General features: G+C 35.7%; 1 protein-coding gene across 1 annotated transcript in view; it reads right to left on the bottom strand.

Annotated features, from left to right (window-relative positions):
* The window catches only part of ADGB (androglobin), a 98,588-nt gene that overhangs the window by 5,417 nt on the left and 70,586 nt on the right, over positions 1-22,585 (bottom strand). Inside the window, exons 25-32 of the mRNA XM_038133783.1 lie at positions 22,090-22,243; positions 18,722-18,909; positions 17,060-17,244; positions 11,858-12,054; positions 10,577-10,688; positions 3,821-3,930; positions 2,044-2,199; positions 101-209 (exon numbers count right to left, since the gene is read on the bottom strand). Coding sequence (XP_037989711.1) covers positions 101-209; positions 2,044-2,199; positions 3,821-3,930; positions 10,577-10,688; positions 11,858-12,054; positions 17,060-17,244; positions 18,722-18,909; positions 22,090-22,243 — 1,211 coding nt within the window. The remainder of the gene's footprint in view (positions 1-100; positions 210-2,043; positions 2,200-3,820; positions 3,931-10,576; positions 10,689-11,857; positions 12,055-17,059; positions 17,245-18,721; positions 18,910-22,089; positions 22,244-22,585) is intronic.

Here is a 22,585-nt window from a genome sequence, read left to right as displayed (position 1 = left end):
TCAGGGCTAATCTACCCATCTTCTACCAGTATTTAATTCAGAAGTCTTTCCTAAGGAGTGGAACATGCTAAACAGAAGACACAGAAAGTTGTACTCTTACCTGCTTCTCCTGAGCTAGGTGTTAAGTCAGCCGTCTCAGCCTCAGCTATGGGCTCCTCTGAGTCTCTCACAGCATACTTATTAATAAAACGCACACGTTCCTGAAAAGCCTACAGATCAAAGTTTTATAATCCAGATAACAAAACTTTTACTGCATATTTCAAATCTCAAAATATTTTAAAAAGTAGGATTCTATAAGTCTTCAATAAGACCTAACATCAGGGTGCAGTGTGCAAGTCTGCCTGGTGCTAGAAGCACAAAAGATGCCAGGATCCCACTGAATCAGTCATGAGACATTGCACACTTACACTAAAGATCTCTGTCCAATGAAATGCTGGGAAATCACTGGTCTCTGGGCAATTTAAAATAGTATTGGGATTAAAAATAAAATAAAAACTGGACAGCTGAATGTATGGCTAATGTACGTCCTAGGAGCTCCTATAGCCTGATGATTCAGACTTCCTCTTGAAAAATGGGACCTTTGGGTGCAAACCCTTTCAGACTCAATTACCTTTGATGCCAAAACCAGACATCAGCACTTCTGTCTTTTCAGAAGGAGACTTTGACTCACTTGGAATTCTCTTAAGGGCTGTCATTGCCAGAATGGACAGAGAATCCCTCTGGCTTTTGGTCAGCCTGGAGTCAGGCACTCAATTTCCAGAGTCAGAGGGTCTGTGACCCCTGGAATAGGCAGACACTGGGCCAGGGTTGTCAAAAAGAAAGGGGAAGAGAAGCTACTTTATCTGGATAGAATACCCCCAATTTAGACCTTGTTTTTAGCATATTCTGTTGTGGCTGCAATTTTCTTAATGACAGCTGTTTTTAAAAAAAGTTACAAACCTAAGGGGCTTCAAAAGTAGAACCCTGTAGTTGCAATTCAGATGATTTTCTGATTAAAAAAGAAAACGGTGATAGAACCAGATTCTGAAGAGTCTTCAGACATCAAAGGGGATTCATTTCTAGCTAACCTTTAGGAGACTGTACTTGCATTTTCAATCTCAGCACAACTAATCAAATGCTGCAGAGCAGCATTTCTCCTTAGTCCAGAATTTAATAGAGTAGTGTCAGGAAAAGTTTTGAGCTTTGAACACACTGAAAAGAACTGAGAAAATCTGAGAGTGTAACTGGGAAGACTCATGTCTGAGGTTCATTTCTGAAAGTTAATACTAAAACCCCGAAATTTCTAAGCTGGGGATTCTGGCTGAACATACCTTAATGGGCAATGGTATTGGTGGTGATAGGGAATGACTGTTAGGTGAGTTTGAAGACTGCACTTTGTTATTTTATTTTTCTTTGGTACTGATGCTTCCAATTCTGAATCAGCACTGCACTTTTTGCTTTGCTAGAAAGAACATGTATTATTTTTCCATCTCAAGCATATGTCAGTTCAAAAGCACCCAGATGCACCTGGCAACTAGATCAGTATTGCTTCTCCAGAACTGTGAATTCATACTGAGCGTGTTACAGGCTCTTGGGTAACCTGCAATGCAGACTGAATTTGGAATCCTGGCTGCAAGGAACAATTTGGGTACTGATATGACCAGGTGCCAGTTCTTTAAGAGAAATAATTTTTGGCATGTTTATAGCACTGTATTTCTCAATAGAATCTGTTCATGCTAAACATTAAACTTGTTACAAGTAGCAGCTTTGCAAATGTGTAGAGGTAGTGGGCTTTCTGAGGAGAAACTTATCTATGTTTTGTAAAGTAGAATCTAAAGTCTCAGTGATCTACAGAAGCTTGATGTAGATGATCTGGATTCCTACCCAGAATTCAGGCACATAATCACTTTTAATTCTTTGAACTGTAAAATTTCCTGTCTTCCAGAGGGGTGAAGACAACAGCCCTATAAAGGCAGGTTTCTGTTGTGGCAAGGGTTCTACCATTACAACAACTCCTGGAAATTGTGAAGAAACATCACTGCAGAGACTGCACTCTGATATTACCTTGACAGCTCTCCCTGGCTCTGCAGACTCCCATGCTTCTTTCATGGCTCTGATCTCATCCACTCGCCGGGTGTCCTTTTTCACCTCCAGAAAGTCTGCCTCGTTCTGGTCACTAACTATGCGTAAAATACAGTAGGGTGCATTTGACTCCCCTGGCTGTAAGTATGATAAACATAATGTAGTCACTCGTATACGTCTACTGCCACTCTTTAGGATGAAGTTATGTTTTTGTGTACTGGTATTTTTTCTGACTGATATACATTGTACACTGACAGACTTTAATATGCATTATGACACAAACAGAGGCTGCCAAAGGAAAGAAAGATTACTTTACAATGCCTGGAAGCCCTTTCAGGTGTTTTTTTTCACATGTTTTCCCCCACCCCCATGCAGCATGCTCCACATTCCCAGTTCTGAACAGTTAGTCTGAACAAGAGTATTTTGTGTGATTTTTCATGCAATTGTTTTATCTCCTCTCCTCTCCTCTCCTCTCCTCTCCTCTCCTCTCCTCTCCTCTCCTCTCCTCTCCTCTCCTCTCCTCTCCTCTCCTTCCACAAGCTTCTTTCCTAGAATCTTTATTATATTCAAGTGGGATTTTTGTATAGAAATAAACCTTGCTCTGTCTTGTAAGGTTCTTTTCCAAGCACTTCCCAGTCTCTCAAACACCTTAACGCATGGATTCTCCAGAATCACAGGGTAAGTAGGGCCTGAAGTCCAATAGCCTGAAGTCCAGTAGACTATTCTGATGCCTAACCAAGAAATGAGATATTGTGCTGCATATGTTTCAGGAAAACATATTATCTGAAGAAGCTTTAAGCCTAAGATTTAGAACTAGGGTTAGGAGTTCAGCTCTTGTTTGAGACTAAAGGTCGACATCTTAACTTTCTGCGAGGGCTCTCTCTCAAAACTTTTATCTATTTTAGTGATGGACTCCCAAGAACCATAATCCCAGCACCTCTAGTGTAAGGCACTGTTCCAGAACTCTGTATAATTAGGTATGGATATGAATCACAAGGAAGTCTGTTGTGCAGCAAGGTTAGTCAACTAAAAAAATCAGTAGAGATTTCTTAATGAAAATCTCTATGGTTCTTTGCTTAAACTACACACCATGAGGCAGCAAAATTCCCAGCAAAAGCAATGCCATTAAACAAGAAGCTGTCAGTTCCTTCATTGCTTTCCATTAATCTGTTTGCAACCAGTAATGTCAATTATTCCTTTTAAGGCATAAAGGCTGGCAATAGCTTTTCAGATAGCCACAGAACACTCAGATGATCCACCCCAGGGGTTAAGAACTTTCAAGTAAGCAAGTACACACTGATTTTTCTGCCACCGTATGTCTGCATGCTAATGAGAATTGTGATATATGAGACAGGAACTGACTACAGTGGAAAAACCTATTTAATCTCCCTAGGAACCCATGGAAGCCACTACAATCAGGGATTATTGGGATACAAATATGGTGAATTCTTAGAACTTGGTAAGCCTTCAGCAGAGATAGAAATGATATGAACAAAAGGAAGAACCAGTTTTTCCTTTATATATAAACAAAGAAATGAACAAACTGTGTATCTAAATCCAGGATGGACATCTTTTACATTAAAATTTTTTAATTCAACATTTCTCAAGTGTTAAGCTAAAAAGGTGGCAAAGTAGGGTATAGAGAAATACAAAGGACATTAGAAGTCCTAGCAGAACTGATCTGCAGACCTGAGACCATCTCTATATCCAGTGCAAGGATGGCATATTCAATAAATCGAGGCTTTGGCTTTTTTCTCACCTGAGATTCAAGTGATGAACTTTCTTTCCGGAACGTCTCTTCTTCTATCTTCTCAAATGCTTTATCTTTTGATCTTCTGGTTGATTTAGGAATAATTGCAATCTTTTTAACTTGGAAAGAAGTGAGAATTAGGGGAAAGCTGTGCTCCTCATACTTTCTCCTGTGTATTACTCAATTGTAGTTGCAATGCATTAGGATTTAGAGAACATCATAGTTATCCATAAATACAGTTCCCCATATAAAACCCAGGGTGGAGTAACAGCAAAAAACAGCCATACAGAGAGGCAAAGGAAAGCTGGTTAATTAGTTGACACTTTCAAGTACTATCAAGAAAGAATATGAGGACCAAACAACATTTAAAAACATACTTACAAGGTGAACACATTGTGACAGCCTTATCTCTCCTAAATAACACTTTACCCAGGGCTTAACTGAGAGTTTTCCATGGTGCCTACCAGTAGTCACTGCATTGCTGCTTTGTGTATGGGTCAGTACAAAGACTGCAATGCACAGAATCACAGCCTGACTCTCACCTCCCTTCTGCAGTCTCATACAATCTCTGTCAGTGTTTGTTATGAAGCTCAAAACAGGTAAAGTCAATGTTCTCATTATCCCATCCTAAGACTATCTAGAACAGAGAATGTAAATACACCCCATAAAATGCAAGGAAGTTAAAGCAAAGAAACATGTTTGAGACTCAATGCATATTTAGGAAATGCAAAATTATCATTGTCAAAACTACCTGGGAAAATTTAAAATAATTATATTATCAGTACATATGTATACTATGTATTTGAATTAATGATACTGCAAATTGACACTTGCCACAGTTATTTTGCAAGGTCATAGCTGGTGAGAGCTGTAAACAAGACTTCTTGCATGTCATATTGTTTTAAAATAAATTAATAAATAAAGCATGTAATAGCATATAACTTTATTAGCATAAAGAATGTGTCAGTTGAAACAACCAGGGATGAATCCAAAACACTATGAGAAAGATTAAAAACCTGAGTCTGAAATCTCCATTTCTTTCCTCCTTCCTTCTGCCTGAAACATTGAGAGAATTGCTGAAAATCTATATTTAGCCAATATGGTAAAACATGGGACTTCTCTCAGAAAAAAAAGTTTATATGAGTGACTGTTTCACAGTCTGATGATAATAATAAGATATCTTTCACTTAATGCTTTTAAAGTAGATATCTTTCACTTAGTGCTTTTCCAATTTCTTTCCACTGAGGACAAATCATTGTACTGCACAATTTATGAGCTTTGGATGGGATCTGTATTGTGATGGCTGAGGTTATATGGATACATAAAGCTGTAAATATTAAAGACATAGAAACATATTTGTAACTCACATATAGCTCCACATACAAATATATATGATATGCTATATAAGTGTATCACATCATGCATCATACATGTGTTTGTCCAGATATGGTATTACTCTTATCTCCTTATGCTACTTCAAAAAATGTCCAGTGACATTTTACAGCAAAGCTTAAATTGGTTCAATGCTACTAAGGCATATATTAATTAATGAAAGCAAAAAACTAAAGTGGTCTCCACAAATATTGAATATACTAAAACAACTCCACAGGAAATGCAAATATAAAACAGTGATGACATAATTAAAAAATATAAAATGATTAAATAAATGGCTCTCCCTTTAATTTCACATTATCATTACCTACTAGCACCATAAATCAGACCAGTGTACATACATTATTCAAGGTATTATTAAATTTTAGATATAAATTATTTATTGTTTACACAAACACTCAAAGATATTCTGTGTAGTTAGCTAAATGATCCCAGACAAAGACTTTCTATGTCTTGTGATACTACAAGCTTTGTCTGGTTTCCAGAAATATTTTGTGACTCTGAATTATAACATTTTGCTGTTCTGAACTTATAATATACCCTGATAAGTTAGTAAAGAACAAGCAAGCATAATAAATGACAGGGGCTAGAATGAGGTAACCTACTTTAACTCCAGATATGAAGGTTTAGGGCAAGATTAAGTCATGATCTCCAAGCTCTCCCATGTACTGCACTGTTCAGCTTCCCCCAGCCCTTCCCACTTCCTCAGCAGAGCAAGCAGTATCCCAGTTAAGGGATCAACATCCAGAAATGCCTGGAGGGGGCAATGACTGCATTTTGGCATGCTGACCACTCTGATTCAAAGGGAGATGCGAGCAGCTTGGGGCTTTTCTAAGGACAAAGCCAGGCAAATGCTTTGTATAAGATAGGCAGGCAGATGATACAGAAAGTAAAAGGCCATTCCAGCTCACAGCTTATACATCAATCATCACAAACTCTCAGTGGCAGTTTTTTATATCTATGTGGCACCAAGAAAAGCTTGGGCATCACACGGGCTGACAGTGATGACACACAGCTGACAGCAACTTTAAAATTAGCTTGTCTACTGATTTTCAATTATTTATACAAAAATTCATTTAGTCTAATGCCAAATGGGACCAAAGTGATCATCCAGTCTGATGTTAAATAATAAACAAGTTAAACAATTGCACCAAATGATTCCTAGCTGAAATTCAGCTTCAGATTGAGATACATCAATTCTCTTTTTTAGATAGACAGCTACTCCCGTTTTATGAAATTTAAATTACAGAGAATCTATCTTATTGATAGGTATACTACAGAGGAGTCTTTTGAAGCTTTCTTTGAGAAGATATCATGCTACTGCTATCTGAAATAGGCTCTGAGCATTTAGTGGGATTACCCAGTAGCTGGTAGTAATGACTATTAGCTGCCCCATGAGGGACTTTCAGATTTCATTAAGAAAAGATTGAGAAGTTCAGATGTCACTTTTCCTGTCTTCGACTGTACCCTCAGAAGGATTCTTGGCAGATGGCAATGTCCAAAGTCTTTCCAAAGCTGGGCTCACCCAGACACTAAAGTTACAGAAAAAATACACCAGGATAGAAGGAAACCGATAATCTGGTCGCAGTAGTAGTGTGGGATTAGGGCATGGCTTAGAGATCTACAGCACCATCATGTATCCTCTGTGAACTATTTGTTCACTGAACACCAGGCAAGTGATTAATCACTACTGACAGGCAAGCTGGGAAAGAGAAAGAGAGAGAGAGATCTGAACATCCTGTTAGATGTCCCATGGAATTCTCTCCTTGGCATGACAGCAAGTTCTCCTGTGGGAAAATAACACCTGTGGGAGAAACTTTGACCGCTCTGGAGGATAAAAAGGAATATTCCAAAGCATATTGCCTGTCCTTTTCAAACCTACCTCTACTACCTGGGCTGGGCACTCCATTTCTCCTGCTTCCCCAGTTGCATAGACAGCCCTCATCAACAGCTTAAACTCTTAAGGTAATTTAAGGCAATATGTAAAATATGTGCTGCAGTTAGCATTCAGCACACAGTGATGATTCAGCTTGGGGTTGTGACAGTTGCACAATAAAACTGATGATCTTACTACAAGAAAAATAAAATCAAAGAACCCAGAAACGTAATAGCTGAAAATCCTAAATACAAAATGAACCTTAAAATGATTTTGTTCACACAGTCAAGCAACTGAAAATGGTACTAGCAGTTGCAAGATTGCCTGCTTATTGTTCCCCTTTTACACACAAATCTTGAGCTTACATTTTTAAAAGTCTTTTTCCATTGAAGGCTTGCTCCATAACAGTTCTCAGAAGAAAGTCGCAAAAAAAAAACCACAAAAAAAACCAAAACCCCAAAAAAACAAAAAAGGGAGGAAGAAACAGGAAAGAACGAAGACAGTATAAATAAGCTATGTGGAACTTGCTAATTTCTGTATACTTAGGTTTTCCTGCCTAATGCTGTCTTAATGTTTTGTTTATGCAGTGGGCTCTTTAATGAAACATTTATTGGGACTTTATATATAATAAATATGACTAAGTATTATTCGCAAAGTAACTTTCACTAACACAGTTCTTTTTACAAGTACAAACATCATAGTATCAACATACAACATATCACAGCATCTGTATATCAGAGAATTTACTTTCTTCAAAAATGTTCCAAATAAGTATTTATAATATTGGTGAATACCAAGAGTATAATAGCATGGGTCTTAATTTAAAGGGAGACTATTTTAAAATATTTTAGTAGATCTTACTATGAAGTTTAAATATGCTTTTATCATGATTAATTAGCTTTAATACAAAATTAACTCTAGATGGCAGTGTTGGCTTACATGAAAAAGGGAGACATGAAAAAGGGAAATCGTTTTGCATAAATTTTACACCTGGCTCACTGCAGCATTCTTAAAAATCATGTGGTGAAATAATACCTTTATGGTTACATACCAACATTATTATAATATAAATTTTGTGTCTGACAACTTGTGTCTGCAATTTTAAATGGTAAAGGTCAGTTTTCAAACTGATTTAAGACTAGCTCACAATAAGAAAAAGGAATAAATGTTTGGGCTTTCCCTCAAAATACTTAACTACACTTCAGATAAATATTGCTGTTAATAGGGGTACAAAAAATAAACACTAAGTATTAAGTGAGTATTGATGTTTCCACTTTTTGATATAAGTTGTGTTTAAACTCTGTTGGTAGCCTAGGCAATCTGTTAGTATTCTTGTATAAACGGAAACAGTTAATAAGAACTGTGAAATGGATTTGGTTACTTTCAAAGGCAGCATTTATAAGAGGGCAAAAAAATTACACCATTTAAAAATTAATATCTTTACACCATTTTAAAATAATCCCAAGGAAAAAAGTGCTTGTTGTCACTGACTGCAGTTTAAGTATGTTTGACTGCAAATGAGCATCAATTAGCATGGAGAAGGGGAGTTATGAACTGGAGTACTGCTACCTTGAATTCAACATGAGAACACTCATGACATTGCCAAGGTTCAGTGATATCAGCTGAGAACTAGTGAAGAAACTTAAGAGATTAAGTGACCTCCTTTGACCTGCAGTTTTACAGACCAAGGTGTAGTTGTATAAAAGGATATTGTCAAGTGCAAGCTGTCACTGTGTAGCCAATTCAGAAGGGTAAGAGGATGTAATAGAATGTCTATTGTGAGAAGGACTCTAACAGGAAAACTAAGAGAATGAATGGAATAATCTAGGAGGAAAAGATGATATTGTGAAGAACACAACAAAATACAAGCAGGTGAAATCACTAAAAGAGCTGTGTACAAGCCTGTTAGCCTACACGTCATAGCTCCTCATATGCTAGTCAAACTGACTACAGACTACAGTAAACCAAGAAGATACATATTTTTAAAGTTGTGTAATAATAACTGAAGAAATAATGAAAAAAATCTCAAATATTGCATATGTCCCAAACCCGAGAAATTAAATAATATCCATCAGCAACTACTGTGGCTAAATCTAAGTTCAGTTCAGAGTACTAGAAATTACTGAATAAAGACCTGATGAGACATTTAGAAAGAAACATGTAAATAGAATAAAAAGTGAGACATACCACTAGTAAATAAAAATCAAACCAACCTAAATAATTTTTTTGAGTATTAGCAAGTGTTTGCATATGAGGAAGCAAATAATTTGTTCTTATTGCTTCTTTTAAAAATTAAGTTATAGAACTTTAATATTGATGATACAGAAAATCTACTGAATGATGGGAAGTAATATTTTAGGTTCTGCAGAAACCTAGAGGTGAGAACATCAGCTGCATGTGTGTGTGATGTTCAGTAACAGCAGCTGGAGTAGGGCTGCAGCCTCAGAGCTGGTAGGGGATGCAGAGGCAAGCTATGGGGCACATTAGGTGTCTAAGTGCAGCTGGTGGAAGGATCCACCTTTTTAGAAATATACAGTCTATCTAGGGGACTTCCATTCTTTCCAGCCCAAGAGGGAAAAGCAAGATAAAGCAGCTGGTGCTGTTTGTGTTTGTGCTCTGAGTTTGATCTCCTGTCTGAGATCTCTGTAGCTGGCAATATGTTTGTGTTTATAAGCATACATACACACTTACATACACAAATACATCGAGAGTATGTGTGTCTATGTGCACATGCTTGGTGGGATCTCATCTTCAGCCTCACAAACAGTTGGATGTGGGAATGTGCAGTGGCAGAGCCTTGCCTCTGTCAGGCTCTTGGGTCCAGAGTGATAAACTTTAACATAATAAAGATCTAAATAATTTGTGTCAATCTTGCTGATAAAAGAAGAAGAAAATATGAGACATTTATCTAATTTACAGAATACTGACTGGGATTCTAAGTGCTTTTAATGTGTCTTGGGATTGGTTTTTACTGTCCCTCAAGAAGAAATGCTACAATAATCTGTAAAAAACCCAAAACCTTCTGTAATTTCTCTGTCCCCTTCGTGACTTAGACATACAGACTGTACTTGGGAACTTTCCCAGCCTTTTCTCTTGCTAAATTCTTCTCCTGCCAGTACAGAAGGAATACATTTCCCAAACAGGGCCTATCTTCCCATCTTTTTCAATGCATTTTCTTAAATTATCAGCAGGCATGCTTCTGTTCCACATCTCTACATAAAGCTGAGCCCTAAGAAGGTGTCTTGCAGCGTAGTCTCTGATTTCCTTATATTTTGTGTACTGAAGATGTAGATTCATGCAATCAAACTTCATTTCTAAGAACTACAGAAGAAAAAGTTTTCTTGCCTAGTTATTTCACTCAAACAGTGAAAAAATGTTGCTTGGAATTATATATATATATATGTGTATATATATATATATATATATATATATATGTGTATATATATATAATCAGTAACATGAAACATTTGACTAAATATGTACTTAGATTAACCTACCTTTGATTTCATCTTTCTGCATTTCTTTCAGTTCCTGAACAAGCAAAGACTCACTCTCAGTAAGTGGCCAACTATCATGCAACACCAATGCCTCTATTGAATACTGGTGAGACTGTGAAAGAAAATGCAACATGCTGAAGTCATAACAATTGCAACAAGCATTCAAGTCCTGCAGGTTAGTAAACTGCCAGCTATTGAATTCAGCAAATAAAACACATAATTTACAAGCTTGCACACAAAAGCATTCACAAGAAGCTTAAAAAATTAATGGTAATTCCACAGATCTTATTTTAATTCCTGTGAAGTTAAACAATTACTCATGTGTTTATCAAGTAAAACTAAATTGGGCTACACAATAAGGAGCTACATTCCTGTAAGATTTCCATGTAACTTCCCTATGTATGCCATGTACTACAACAAAGACTTTTGTCTTTGATTTTAAGACCTACTACAGGTCTTTGAGCTCTTGTACTAGCACTCAATAATGCCTTAATTTGAGGTAGAGGTGACAGGGTCCATGGGCTGTTTTAAACATTGTCTAAACTGAATTGGACATGATTACATTTAGAAACTATTTTTCAAAATTCTAATGCCAGTCCTGAGTCAAAGAAACAACTTTGGAGTTTATTTCTCAATAATTTTTGTTTTCCTTCTTTATTTTGTTGCAATTGAACTCAACTATCAAGAAAAAATCACAGCAGAAAAACATGTGGAGATGTAAAACAAGAACTTTTTCAGAAAGTATACTCAATTTCTCTAAAATAGACAATACTAAATGGCATCAAGAACAACCCATGGCTTGACTTTAGCCTCTGACAAACTTGGCTTGAGTAGCAGATATTATCTGTCTGTTACTAAAGCTTGCAGCTGACTGGAAATAGGTGTTTCGCTATGCAAACTTTAACAGATGGTCTTCTATAATATCATATTTCAAAGAAAGCTCATATTGAAGCATCAAAACTTTTGTTTCATTTCTAGCAATTTTTGATCTTTATGTAAAAGTTATGCTGTACTTGTATTGGATTTGCCAAATGAAGAACACTTAAAGATAGAGTATATCACCTTGATATGAAACCCCCTACTTATTTAGTCATTCATACACGTACATTATCCTTTTTTCATCACCTCATTCAAAAGCTACCAACAATCTTCATTTTGGATTCTCATTTTTACCCCAGGATAGAAGATCTCTCCACATGTACCGAAAGAATTAGCAATAACCCTTCACTATTTGTTTGCTTTTTTTTTCTTCCCAAATCCCAGTGATTAAGAAACTCTTACTTGTTGTGGACTTCCAAAATTATTTTCAAAGTTTTCTGAGACTGAAGATTCATCTGTTAATATCACTGAGCATTCCTGTACAAGGTCTGTCTTGGAAGAACTTTTGCTGTCCTTTGACGAATTACGACTTCCTTTTTTTAATCGCCCAGTTTCTAATCTCTTCACTGTATTACTGTGAATAACTTGTAGATTTTTTACTGCAACATGACAAAAAAAGAGGTCCTGAAATTCCATGAATTACTGGTATGAGGTAAACAGATGCTCCCAGAAAGGATCATAAAGAATTAACATAGTCCATTTTCTCATACTGGATTATACTCACAAGCTTCCAATTAAAATGATGCTTATTCCAAATACTACCCTGATTTCATTTTGCATGCAAATCACAAATATCTTCAAAGTAAATAATGAGAAATTTAAGACTGTGTATATATGACAGTTATTACTGTTTATAAAGCATATAATTTTTCCTCTCAAAGCCCATGCTTCTTTCCTGCACTAACTGTCACAGCACCATGCTATACATTACAAAATAGAGAAAGCCTTGTGCTCCCTATGATGGGATCTCTTTGTGGCTAACCTAAGTTAATAAATTGTGTAAAACTGGATGAAAGGAAGAGGTGCATTGGCCACAGTTCTGGCGCTGCATACCCTTACAGAAGTCTCTTATCTCTTTGTGCAAACCTGAAACAAAGATCACAGCTAACTTGAGCTAAAAAAGAGCCAGTCTTGAAAGGAGATATAAAACTATTTGTGATCTATCCTTTATCAATGTATATAATTGTCACCTAAGGAAGATGTTACGTGGTAAAACTGTGAAAACCAGAATGTTATAAAGAAGGCCTAGCACAGGAATATTGACTCAGAAAACATAAATAAATTTGTTTTCATTTCTAATGCCATTGAGATGGGGTCTTCTGCCTGCATGTCCACAGAGAAAGTAAAAAAGAATTCTAAAAGTGAACATCTCATAGAAAATTGAATAAGGACAAAGAATAACACCTCTGGGGAAGCAGCTTCACCTGTGTTACACTGGACCATCACATGGGAAAGAGATACCATTCTGACTTCATTGAAGACAAGAGGCTTTACTCCTCCCAGGGTTTATTGTACATAAAAAAGGATGATACTGCATCGCTGCAACACTTTGAAAGAAAAATGCACGCTTTCATACACGTTAATGAAACATCCAAGGAAATTCACAGGAGGTGGCAGGACTATTAGACACCAGATTGAAATTAAATTTAATGATGGTGGGACAAAGAATAAATGCCCAATTAGAGATCAAGTTTGCCCCTAGAAACTCAAATGGAGCCAGGAAATATTGTTTCTTATGAAAGCCAAATGCCATGGATTCCTTCCTATTGCATCTTTCCTCTGCATAAGCCTTTGCTTCCTTGTTCCTAAGAAAAGCAGTAGAAGTCAGGAAATCAAAATAAGACCTTGCAGAGATGCTCTCTTAAAGAGGTCTTAAACTCCTAATCACAAGTTCTAAGTTGCTCCTCTGCATTGCATTCAGAATCTTTAGCACCAGAGCCATCCCTCTTGCTGTCCCTATGGCAAGGATGCCTGTGAGAGAAATGTGAAGGAAGACAATACTTGGTTTCTTCTAAACCATTTTTTAAGGTGCTACAACTCCATGGCTTTTATTTTGTAAAAGGTATGTCTAAGCAAGCCTGTAACTGAGGAATAGTTTCTCACTCAGCTGCTGCTGAGCTTTTTAGCCATGCTGTCCCATGCTGTGAAGGTGAGAGTAGATGTAATTCACAGTGGTTACATTATTAGGTCTTTCACCAGAAGGAACCAAAATCATGAAGCTTTCACTCAATAGAAGTGCATTTGGATGAATAAGAAACAATATCCACAGACCCGAATCTTGAATATTCTATATCTGCAAGAAAAACTGTTTCAAAGAAACAACCTGCCTTCCAGATGGAAGAATAACTACATAAAGACATTTTCTAATTGCATAAATTGCCTTTAGTTTACCATTTGCAATATTTGCATAAAGGTTTCAAGTCAGGAATGATCTTCAGTGCCTGTCTGAGCACTGTCAGCAAGGGCCAGTGGTTGTAATTTACAAAAGGTTAGCTTTGAAGCAGTGAGGCCACCTAGATGTACTCCTTTGGAGTCAACAGAGGGGTGAGCTCCACTCCAGGATGTGTTGTGTCGGGGCTTTAGGAGATGTGCGCTGCCCTCTGCAGGACCTTACCTCTACTGAGCAAGATAGGTAGAGCTCAAGGGAGGTTGTATTCCTCTAGGCTACAACTGGTCTTCATGAATGCCTCACTATTCTCTTCTTCTCTCTCCCCCAAACCTGAAAAGCTTGAGTTTTGAACAACTGTATAAAGACTTTCCCAGAGGAAGATCCTGCCATGAAGGTAATTCCTCTCAGAATGGTGGAATCCCCCGTAAGAGTCAATCTGCTTCCTTTGCAGGAAAGATCACTCGGAAAAGCTCCCAGAAGTACATACACAGCCACTAAATCTCGCAATGTTCACCAGGTGGTGCTGTAACACCATTTCTTTTTTCTTTCTTACTATACACAAAAAGATGTGTGTCATTCTTGGTTTTTTTAAGTTCTGGCTAGAAGAAACTTCCACCTACGTCGCTTCCATATTCAAACAAATATCTGAAAGATATTTTTTGACTTTTTAACAGGATTGTATCAGACTGTTGCTGTGGAAAATAAAAGGATTTGTGAGCATTCACTTGCCTATCTGTGCTTAGGAAACTGCTGTGCTTGTATCAACAAAACAAATTGTGCTTGCAATGTGTGTGTCAATATGTAACTCCTTTATTGTCAAGCAAATGTTCAAGGTCCAAGACATCTGCTACATCTCAGAAGAGGTAAATGTATTCAAAATCAGTTGGTTTAATGTAGTTTTTGGGCTGTAAAAGACATTAATAGAACAGCTGTGACTGGAGATGAATTAACAGGTTGTGGGTGGGCAGGGAGATAATGTTTTATTGGTGATGGTTGTGCAATAATGTCACTTAAGAGAACTTCTGGCAACACAGTGATCAATTCTATGAGAGGCAGAACATGTGTGGTAGTGGATAAGTGTCAAATTTAGGGATTGTATGTGACTTAACTACCAAGATTGGTGCCAATGGTATAGCAGTGTTTTCTGATTCTTCTTATTCTGAGAAAACACTTCTTTAGAGAACAAAGAAATAGTGACAGAAGGAATCTTGTTGCATTGAGTATCATTTGTATGAATCTTCACCTGAACTTGGAATCAGTATTTCTGAGTGTTTCTCTATTGTTATTGAACAGGCCATAAAAAAACTTTTGACAACACCAAAGAAACATGCTTTTACAATGCCATAGATTGAACTGAACCCAGAGACACTCAGTAGATTGGGTATCACAGTACTCTCCTAATGGTTATACTGAGTACATTTCACAATATTTTAATTTAATTTGGATGCTATGAAAGATTCTACACAAAGTATCTTTGTGATATACAGGATGTATATTAATCAGAAAAGAACTTCAGTGTTAAGGCCAGTTGGTCTAGTATTGAAAAAATATAAGTAATAGTAAAAAAACCCAACAAACAGTGACAGGTTCACAGTCATTAATTCCAAATGGCAACTCTCTATATACTCACACGCACTTAATGAGCATCAGAATATTCATTTCCACTTCAAATATAGCCTAAAATCAGAACATGATTTTATGACTACCACTGCTAAATAGGCCCTGATTCAAAAACCTTCTTATTTTCAATCAGGTTCATGTAAAAGATATTTCATTGAATGATTTAAAGTGGATTAAAATAATTTTAAATTAGCAGAAATGATTTGTATCATTGCACATTAGAGCTAGAATGTTTGTGCCTGGTTTCTGAGGATATTTTGCAAGGTTCTCACATATGTGTCCTGGTAGACTGGCAAAAGCAAAACACCACTTCTAGTTATTTTTCCCCATCCTCTCCCTTTCAGCCTCTGGTGGAACCCATTTCTCTTCTCTGTCACTTGATTGTGCCTTTTAACTTATTTCAGTTTTCAGACTATCACCTTTGCAAGGAGACAGTCTCCTGAAACAAAGTTTCTCCTTCACTTTACTGAGGGTATCTTGGCAACTTCCTGCCACTACTCTGATGCTGATCCTAAGCTGAGCTATTTTATACTTTCCTCTTCCTATTTCCACCAGTCTACCATTATGTTTAGTAGTCCACTTCCACATTCCAAACACATTAATCAAAAATAGCTACTGATTATCTCGGTAACTCAGAGAGAATCATGTCAGATTCTCTATGACTTCCTTTAAAAACCTAATGTTTTCATCTGATGAATGACATTTTAAGAGCATGGTCTCCATAGGACTAATTTTTTTTTTTTTTTTTTTTTTTTTTTTACATTTCTGGTAATAACAAGGTGCAGTTGAGACAGAAATCAAGATGTTTCATAAATATTACTATTTTTTTCCTCATAAAGCATTGGAATTTCATATTGAACATTATGCTAAAGGATCATGTTTGAAAACTCCACAGTTCAAAATAGTGGAGCTGAGCAGAAGAAATATAATGCTATTTTGGGCTTTAGCAAACCAATAATCCAGTATTTGAACAATTTGTCTTTGCCTCAGGTTCCCAATACGCTCAAATAGGCCAACTCAGATTTATAGAAGATTTTTTTGTTTAGAAGTCTTCATAGGAGAACTGAAGACTCTCATATCTCACATATCTCATATATAGCAGTGTTGCTGGAGAGTACAGTAGCAGACTTGGCTTATAAACATCTGCTTTATTTAAGCAAACTTGTAATTCTTATGAAGAATAATTTTAAAATTTAAACACAACTATAATGAATAAGTCAAAATAGCGCACAAATGAAATGGAAATCATTTGAGTTAGAAGTGAGGTGTATAGAAAACAGGAAAACAGATGGAGATTATCAAAGAAGATGGCATGGCAGTAGCCTCTAAAATCTATTATGTATAAGAAGTATAATGGAGGCAGGCAGATGGTACTTAATTTTTTGTTTAAAATTACCTGAGCTCTACAGGGTCCATTGTTGAAAATATGTCTAAGAATTATGTACCTCATTCAATTATACTTATTGGTTTTGAACAGTAAAATTAAAAGTTAATGAAAAGAGCAGGGAAAAATAGTATTTTCCGTGATTACAGTTACTGTAAGAATGTATATCCTGCACTGAATAAAATTATTAAATATAGCACACGATACTTACACTGGGAGCTCAGAAGTGATTGCTCACTCCAGAAATTAAAAACTGGGATGACTGCATTGCCCTTTCCAATGACACTTTTAATTTCCTTCTCATTATCTAGAACTTGTAGTTTAATGAGCACATCTGAATTAGAGGTTTGTACCTGCAATGTAGCAGTATGTGGTGCTGTGACCTTTACAAAATACCTAAAGAGGAAGAAAAAGAATTATAGCAATATAACCAACTATACCTGATCATTATTTTTAGGAAAGTACCTAAATGTTGTGCAGAACTGGAAGCAAACACTTAAAGTTGAGTTACAAATCAACTGTTTTCCTGGAATCTGATGGGCTAAGCTTCCTGTAGTGAAGTTTAATGCAGTGAATCAACAAACAAAGCAAGTGCTGCTGCTGAAAAATTGGGAGGTCTAGCTATTTCTTTTTTTTCTCATTGCCTTATCAAATGTCCAAATAGACATCTGAATGCCTACTGTAGTTTTATTTGTTGACTATCATTAGCCAGATTAGGGAACTGTATCATTATAAAAGTACCTGAGGTGGAAAAAAAAGATTATTTGCTTTCAAAAGGGTAGGAATATCTCCTTTGATGGCAGTAGCTACTTTGGTCAGATTAAAAACCTGTTGAATTAGACTCTGACAAAAAAAAAATCAAATAATTTCTATGTTTTTCAAATAGTTGTTATGTTGTAACCCATTGCTTTATGTATTATATGCTTTTTGTCCATAAACTCAAATTGTTATGACTAATCTCACCAAACAAGCAAAGAAACAAAAACACACAGAGAATCCATCATCCTAACTTCAGCACATATGGAGCTAAAAATATATAATTTTTTTAAGGTTGGTAACAACAGAAAGGTGCAAGAATGAAAATCATCAAGAATGAGAGTGCTTACAAAGTTTTAGTGCATTTGATTTTTTTTCCATTACATGCTTTCTTCAATTATATTAAAACTGATTCCTTCCATTAAAGAGGTCTCTATACCAAGAATAATCCGTTGGTTTGAAATATTGAAAAAGCTTCCAGGAATCAGGGTAAAATGTTTTAGAATAAACCTTCAAAATATACACATTTAATCGGCTCTAAGCACAGGGCCTGTTGTAGTGCAATGCGTAGTTCTTTGTGTAAAAACTTAAGTATAGCAATTTAGGAATGGTCAGTTCTGAACTCAGAATGTATTTTAATTACTTTAATTAATTAAAAAAGGATTAATAAAAACTAAATCACATGTTTGCTAAATACATTCTCCTAAAAGAATCAGCACACAAAAATAAAACAAATAGAGATTTTTCTGCCAATACTGCAAGAAAGAAATTGGTCTGATATATTGGGAAAAGAGTGTTTCAATGCATGCTTATTTCCCAAAAGTACTAAGGAATTTCAGTAATTGGTATATGGATAAGACAGAGCTTACAAAAATGCAAAACACTGAATTTTGATTTTATAGTTATAGTCTGTGTACTTCACAGCTGTTCTTCATTAAGTAGTGGCAATATTTCACAAGTAACCTTTTCACTAATCAAATGTTAATCTGACAGCCTATAAAATTCAGATATTTGCATCAATATTCTCCCCTTCTAAGAAAGATGAAAAAACACACTTTTCTGGTAGGGATGACCTATATAAAACCCAGAATTTATTCATTCTTCTCTCAATATTTACCTAAACAGTAGGAACTCTTTGTTGGGTATGTAATACTCCTTAAATTGTAGAGTAGAATAGGTGTCATTTACAGCCTCACGAGAGAGAAACGGAAGGGCACTATGGGAGCTGATGAAGCGGAGCTTCCATTTGCCACCTGGCACAGGTTGGTCACCAGTGTGTGCTTCAGCCACAAAAGTGTATCCTTTCTGAAAGGCAAAAACAAGTCATTTTTATGAGGCAATAACACTACTCAAAAGGCACTCTGTGACTACATGCAACACATTTTTTGTCCATTACACTTTTTAATATAATAAGATGTCCTTCATCAGCAAGAATCTTATAACTCCAGACTACTCTAACTTATGGAGCATCTCTTATTTTAGCAATTTATATCTGGCATAAGTTACATGGCAAGTTAAATCCAATTTCATCTAACTGGAAAGCTGACAGGTGTTTTTAGGGGCAGATACAACCAAAGTCCTGAAGTCACTTTCTAACCAAAGTATTTGATGATTTAAAATGCTCCTTCCTGCTTAGGGAGTGTGAAGGTAGGGGTGGATGAGTTTGCTGCATGGAAATTTAGAGATCAGGTTACTCCAGTCTTCAAATCTGAGTCTTTCAGACTCAGATTACTTCAGTCTTCAAATTAACATTTACCCAAATTAATAATGCCACTGCAGATATAGCATGAAATGACAAAATATTTATCTTATTTTTATTAATACATTAAGAAAAATATTTCTAGTATTTGAAAATTCAAAAAATAATAAAAAATGCAACACACAATTAATAAGGCTGATGCAGATTTAGGTACTCTTTATGAATCCTGAGAATAGGAATATGAGGAGCCAGGATGTAACATAAAAAGATTCAAACTTTGATTTATTTGTATTTGTGAAAATGAAGACAATGTGAATGTGATTACTTGAAAGGCAGGGGCAGGAAAAAGGGATACAAGGAGTGAAATGACCACTTGTAATGTAGCAGGGGAACTCAGAATTAAGTCCCTTTTTCATGTAGTCTGACTAGCCCTACTATCCCCCTATTTCAAATATTAAATTTCATGTTCCACCCAAGAGATAGTCCAAATGAAAATTCTTTGAAAGGCTCTATTTCTTTCAGTCCTCTTCTAAATTCTATTTAAAGAAATCAGCATTTACCAGCAAAAAGCTTTGTTGAAAAATCCTTATAATAAATAGGGCTGTGATTTCAGGACTATCCCATAATTCAGGGCTGTGGCTCCATGAATACTGAATATTTAGAATGAAAGTAAAATAAATTATTCATTTTTCCAATTTGTGCAGTTGTAGCAGTAAGGTGCTTTACAACCTTTAATCACCACAAGGTAATAGCAACCACTCAGAGTAACCATTCAGGAGAACTCACTTATTTAAACATCTAGTTAAGCACAGAGTCACAGGCCCCTCTGTTCTTATCAAGTACACCTGGAAACAGAGAAGGATTTATCCAGATACTCAACTGCTTTCTGATAGCATGGCATGCATGAGAAGAACAAATTCTCACCATTTCTCTTGTATACCTATCTATAAAGCTAATGTTATTCAAACTTAATGTTCACTAAAAATATTCAGAAAATTCAGACTTAGGACCAAAAGTTTGAGTGAGCAGTTTGTGAATACTACAAGCAATTAGAAAGCACAATAACTGAATTTTGTGTCTGGTAGGAAGATCAAGTCACTACTGAGAAATAAGAAACTAGATGTTAACAACCCCATCAAATTTAGGAATCTTTTGTAAATAACCTTCAAGAGGTTTTACTACTTACTTAGATATCTTGTTACAATTCACTGTCTAAAGAATCAGAAAGGATTGTTTTCTAATATAACACCCAAATTAACTTTATGGCAAAGTAAGATGAATCCCTTGTGTCCTTCTGTGTCTAGTCAAGAGAAATAAGTGAGTAGTGTCTTTGCTCAAATAGACTTCTATTTTCTAGACTAAGTATGGTGGTAGTGATGATTTCTTAAACTCTTATCTATGTAGGTCAGCTGAAGCTTGAGTGCTTATCTCTATCCTTTTCTACAATCTGTTCAAAAGACTTGTGAATAATAAAGAGAGTAGAATTAAAAAAAACCAAACAAACAAAAAAAAAAAACAAAAACAAAAACAAAAAAACCAAAAAAACAAACCAAGAACTAGAACAAATTCAACTGTATCCAGCAGTGGGAAAAAAATCACCAAAAAATTTAATGCAACCCAAAAAAATCCAAATAATGCTAAGCAAATACTCAGTTTCCATCTAGGTTGTAAAATCTGCAAAAGAAGACAGAGTTTATTGCTAGTGTGCAGATTTTATCTTCATTGTCAATCATTCTGAAATGAACTTTAATATGTTCCAGAAGTGTCTCTGCAGCAGAGAAGCAGTATCTGTTGACAGGATTCCTTTTTATCTCTCTTGTAAATTGCTGAGTCATAGTATGGAAGCAGAACTGGTAGGTGTATTTTTTTAAAAAAATTACTTTTTATGTAATAATACTGACATTTAAGAATTCAGGCATACTGAATAATTTCTTGCTTGATGTACTACATTGTTGACTATTTTTTACAAAATACTGTTACAAAAAATATAACAGATTAAAGTAATACCATTGTATTCTGTGTTTACTAATTGCAAAATGTCTTGTCAAAGCATCAATAGAACTTTCAAAAGCATGTGCAGGTCCACTGAAACAATAATCAACTATTTGGAAATAGGAAGAAACAAGCTAAATTGGAGAGCATAAGGTTATATCCTTACTGAGGAACTCAAGAGCTCAGTGATTGAGAAATGCAATAAGAAGAAGTAAAAAAATACAGCATGCCTGCACAATTCTGTTTTAATATTCTAAAAATCACTCTTTAGTGCTATTAACCATATTTAATATTACAAAATATCAAGTATTAGTTTAGCAAACAATTACAAAACTGTGGGTTTAAGAGAGGACTTCCTCAATAGGGAAGAGCAGGAATCCAATGAAAAGGGCCATTTTCATCAGTAATTGACAGAATCACTGAGGCTACTGTGCTGTACCCATGGGAAGAAAATATGTACCCTCATCATTCCTTATTCAAACTTTTTATGGCCACAAGTTAAACATTTGCACAAAGTTTACTGTGCTCAATGTTATGCATGATAAACAGGAAAAAAATCCAAAACAACAGCAGCTGGAAAGAGTACAGAGGAGGAAATAATCAAAAGTTTACTAATAAATATTCGGCATGGAAGCAGATATGGGGTGGTCTCTGTTCTAACTTGCTAATAAATAAGGGTGTGCTTTTAAGTAGAACACTACTAACATTATGACATAGCTAAAAGTCTCCACAGAATTTGGGCATTGCTTATTATTTTTAAAATTATACTTTTCACAACAACTTCTTGCATTTACCTTATTTTTGGGATAAACATGAGGTGCCACTTTGAAAAAGGCATGTGGCATTTCCTCCTGCGTGTCATTATCAAGAACGTGAAGTCTACAGAAAGGGATAGTGGTAAACACCTTTGTGAATATAAACATGTCTTCTGGGACAATAAATATTTCTCTAAAAAATAAAAATTGAATTATATCAAAATTATTTTCCCAAATAAAATGAAATATGCAATACAAAGCAAAAAATATTGCCATGGTTTAACCCCAGCCAGCAATTAAGTACAATGCAGCTGCTCGCTCACTCACTCACCACACCCAACCTTCCTGAGGGAAAGAATCGGAAAGAAAATATAAATCTCATGTGTTAAGAACAGTTTAACAATGTAGAAAAATATGTACTAATAAATATTCTAATAGTAGGAACATTTTTAATGATTAGGAAAGGAAGAGAGAGTAACAGAACCCAAAAGAAACAAATGATACTCAATACAAGTGGTCACCACCCACTGACCAA

This window comes from Motacilla alba, chromosome 3, assembly GCF_015832195.1.
Source record: "Motacilla alba alba isolate MOTALB_02 chromosome 3, Motacilla_alba_V1.0_pri, whole genome shotgun sequence".
Lineage (NCBI taxonomy): Eukaryota > Metazoa > Chordata > Aves > Passeriformes > Motacillidae > Motacilla > Motacilla alba.
The sequence above is the reverse complement of the archived record's forward strand: the minus strand, read 5'-3'. Positions and strand labels throughout refer to the sequence as shown.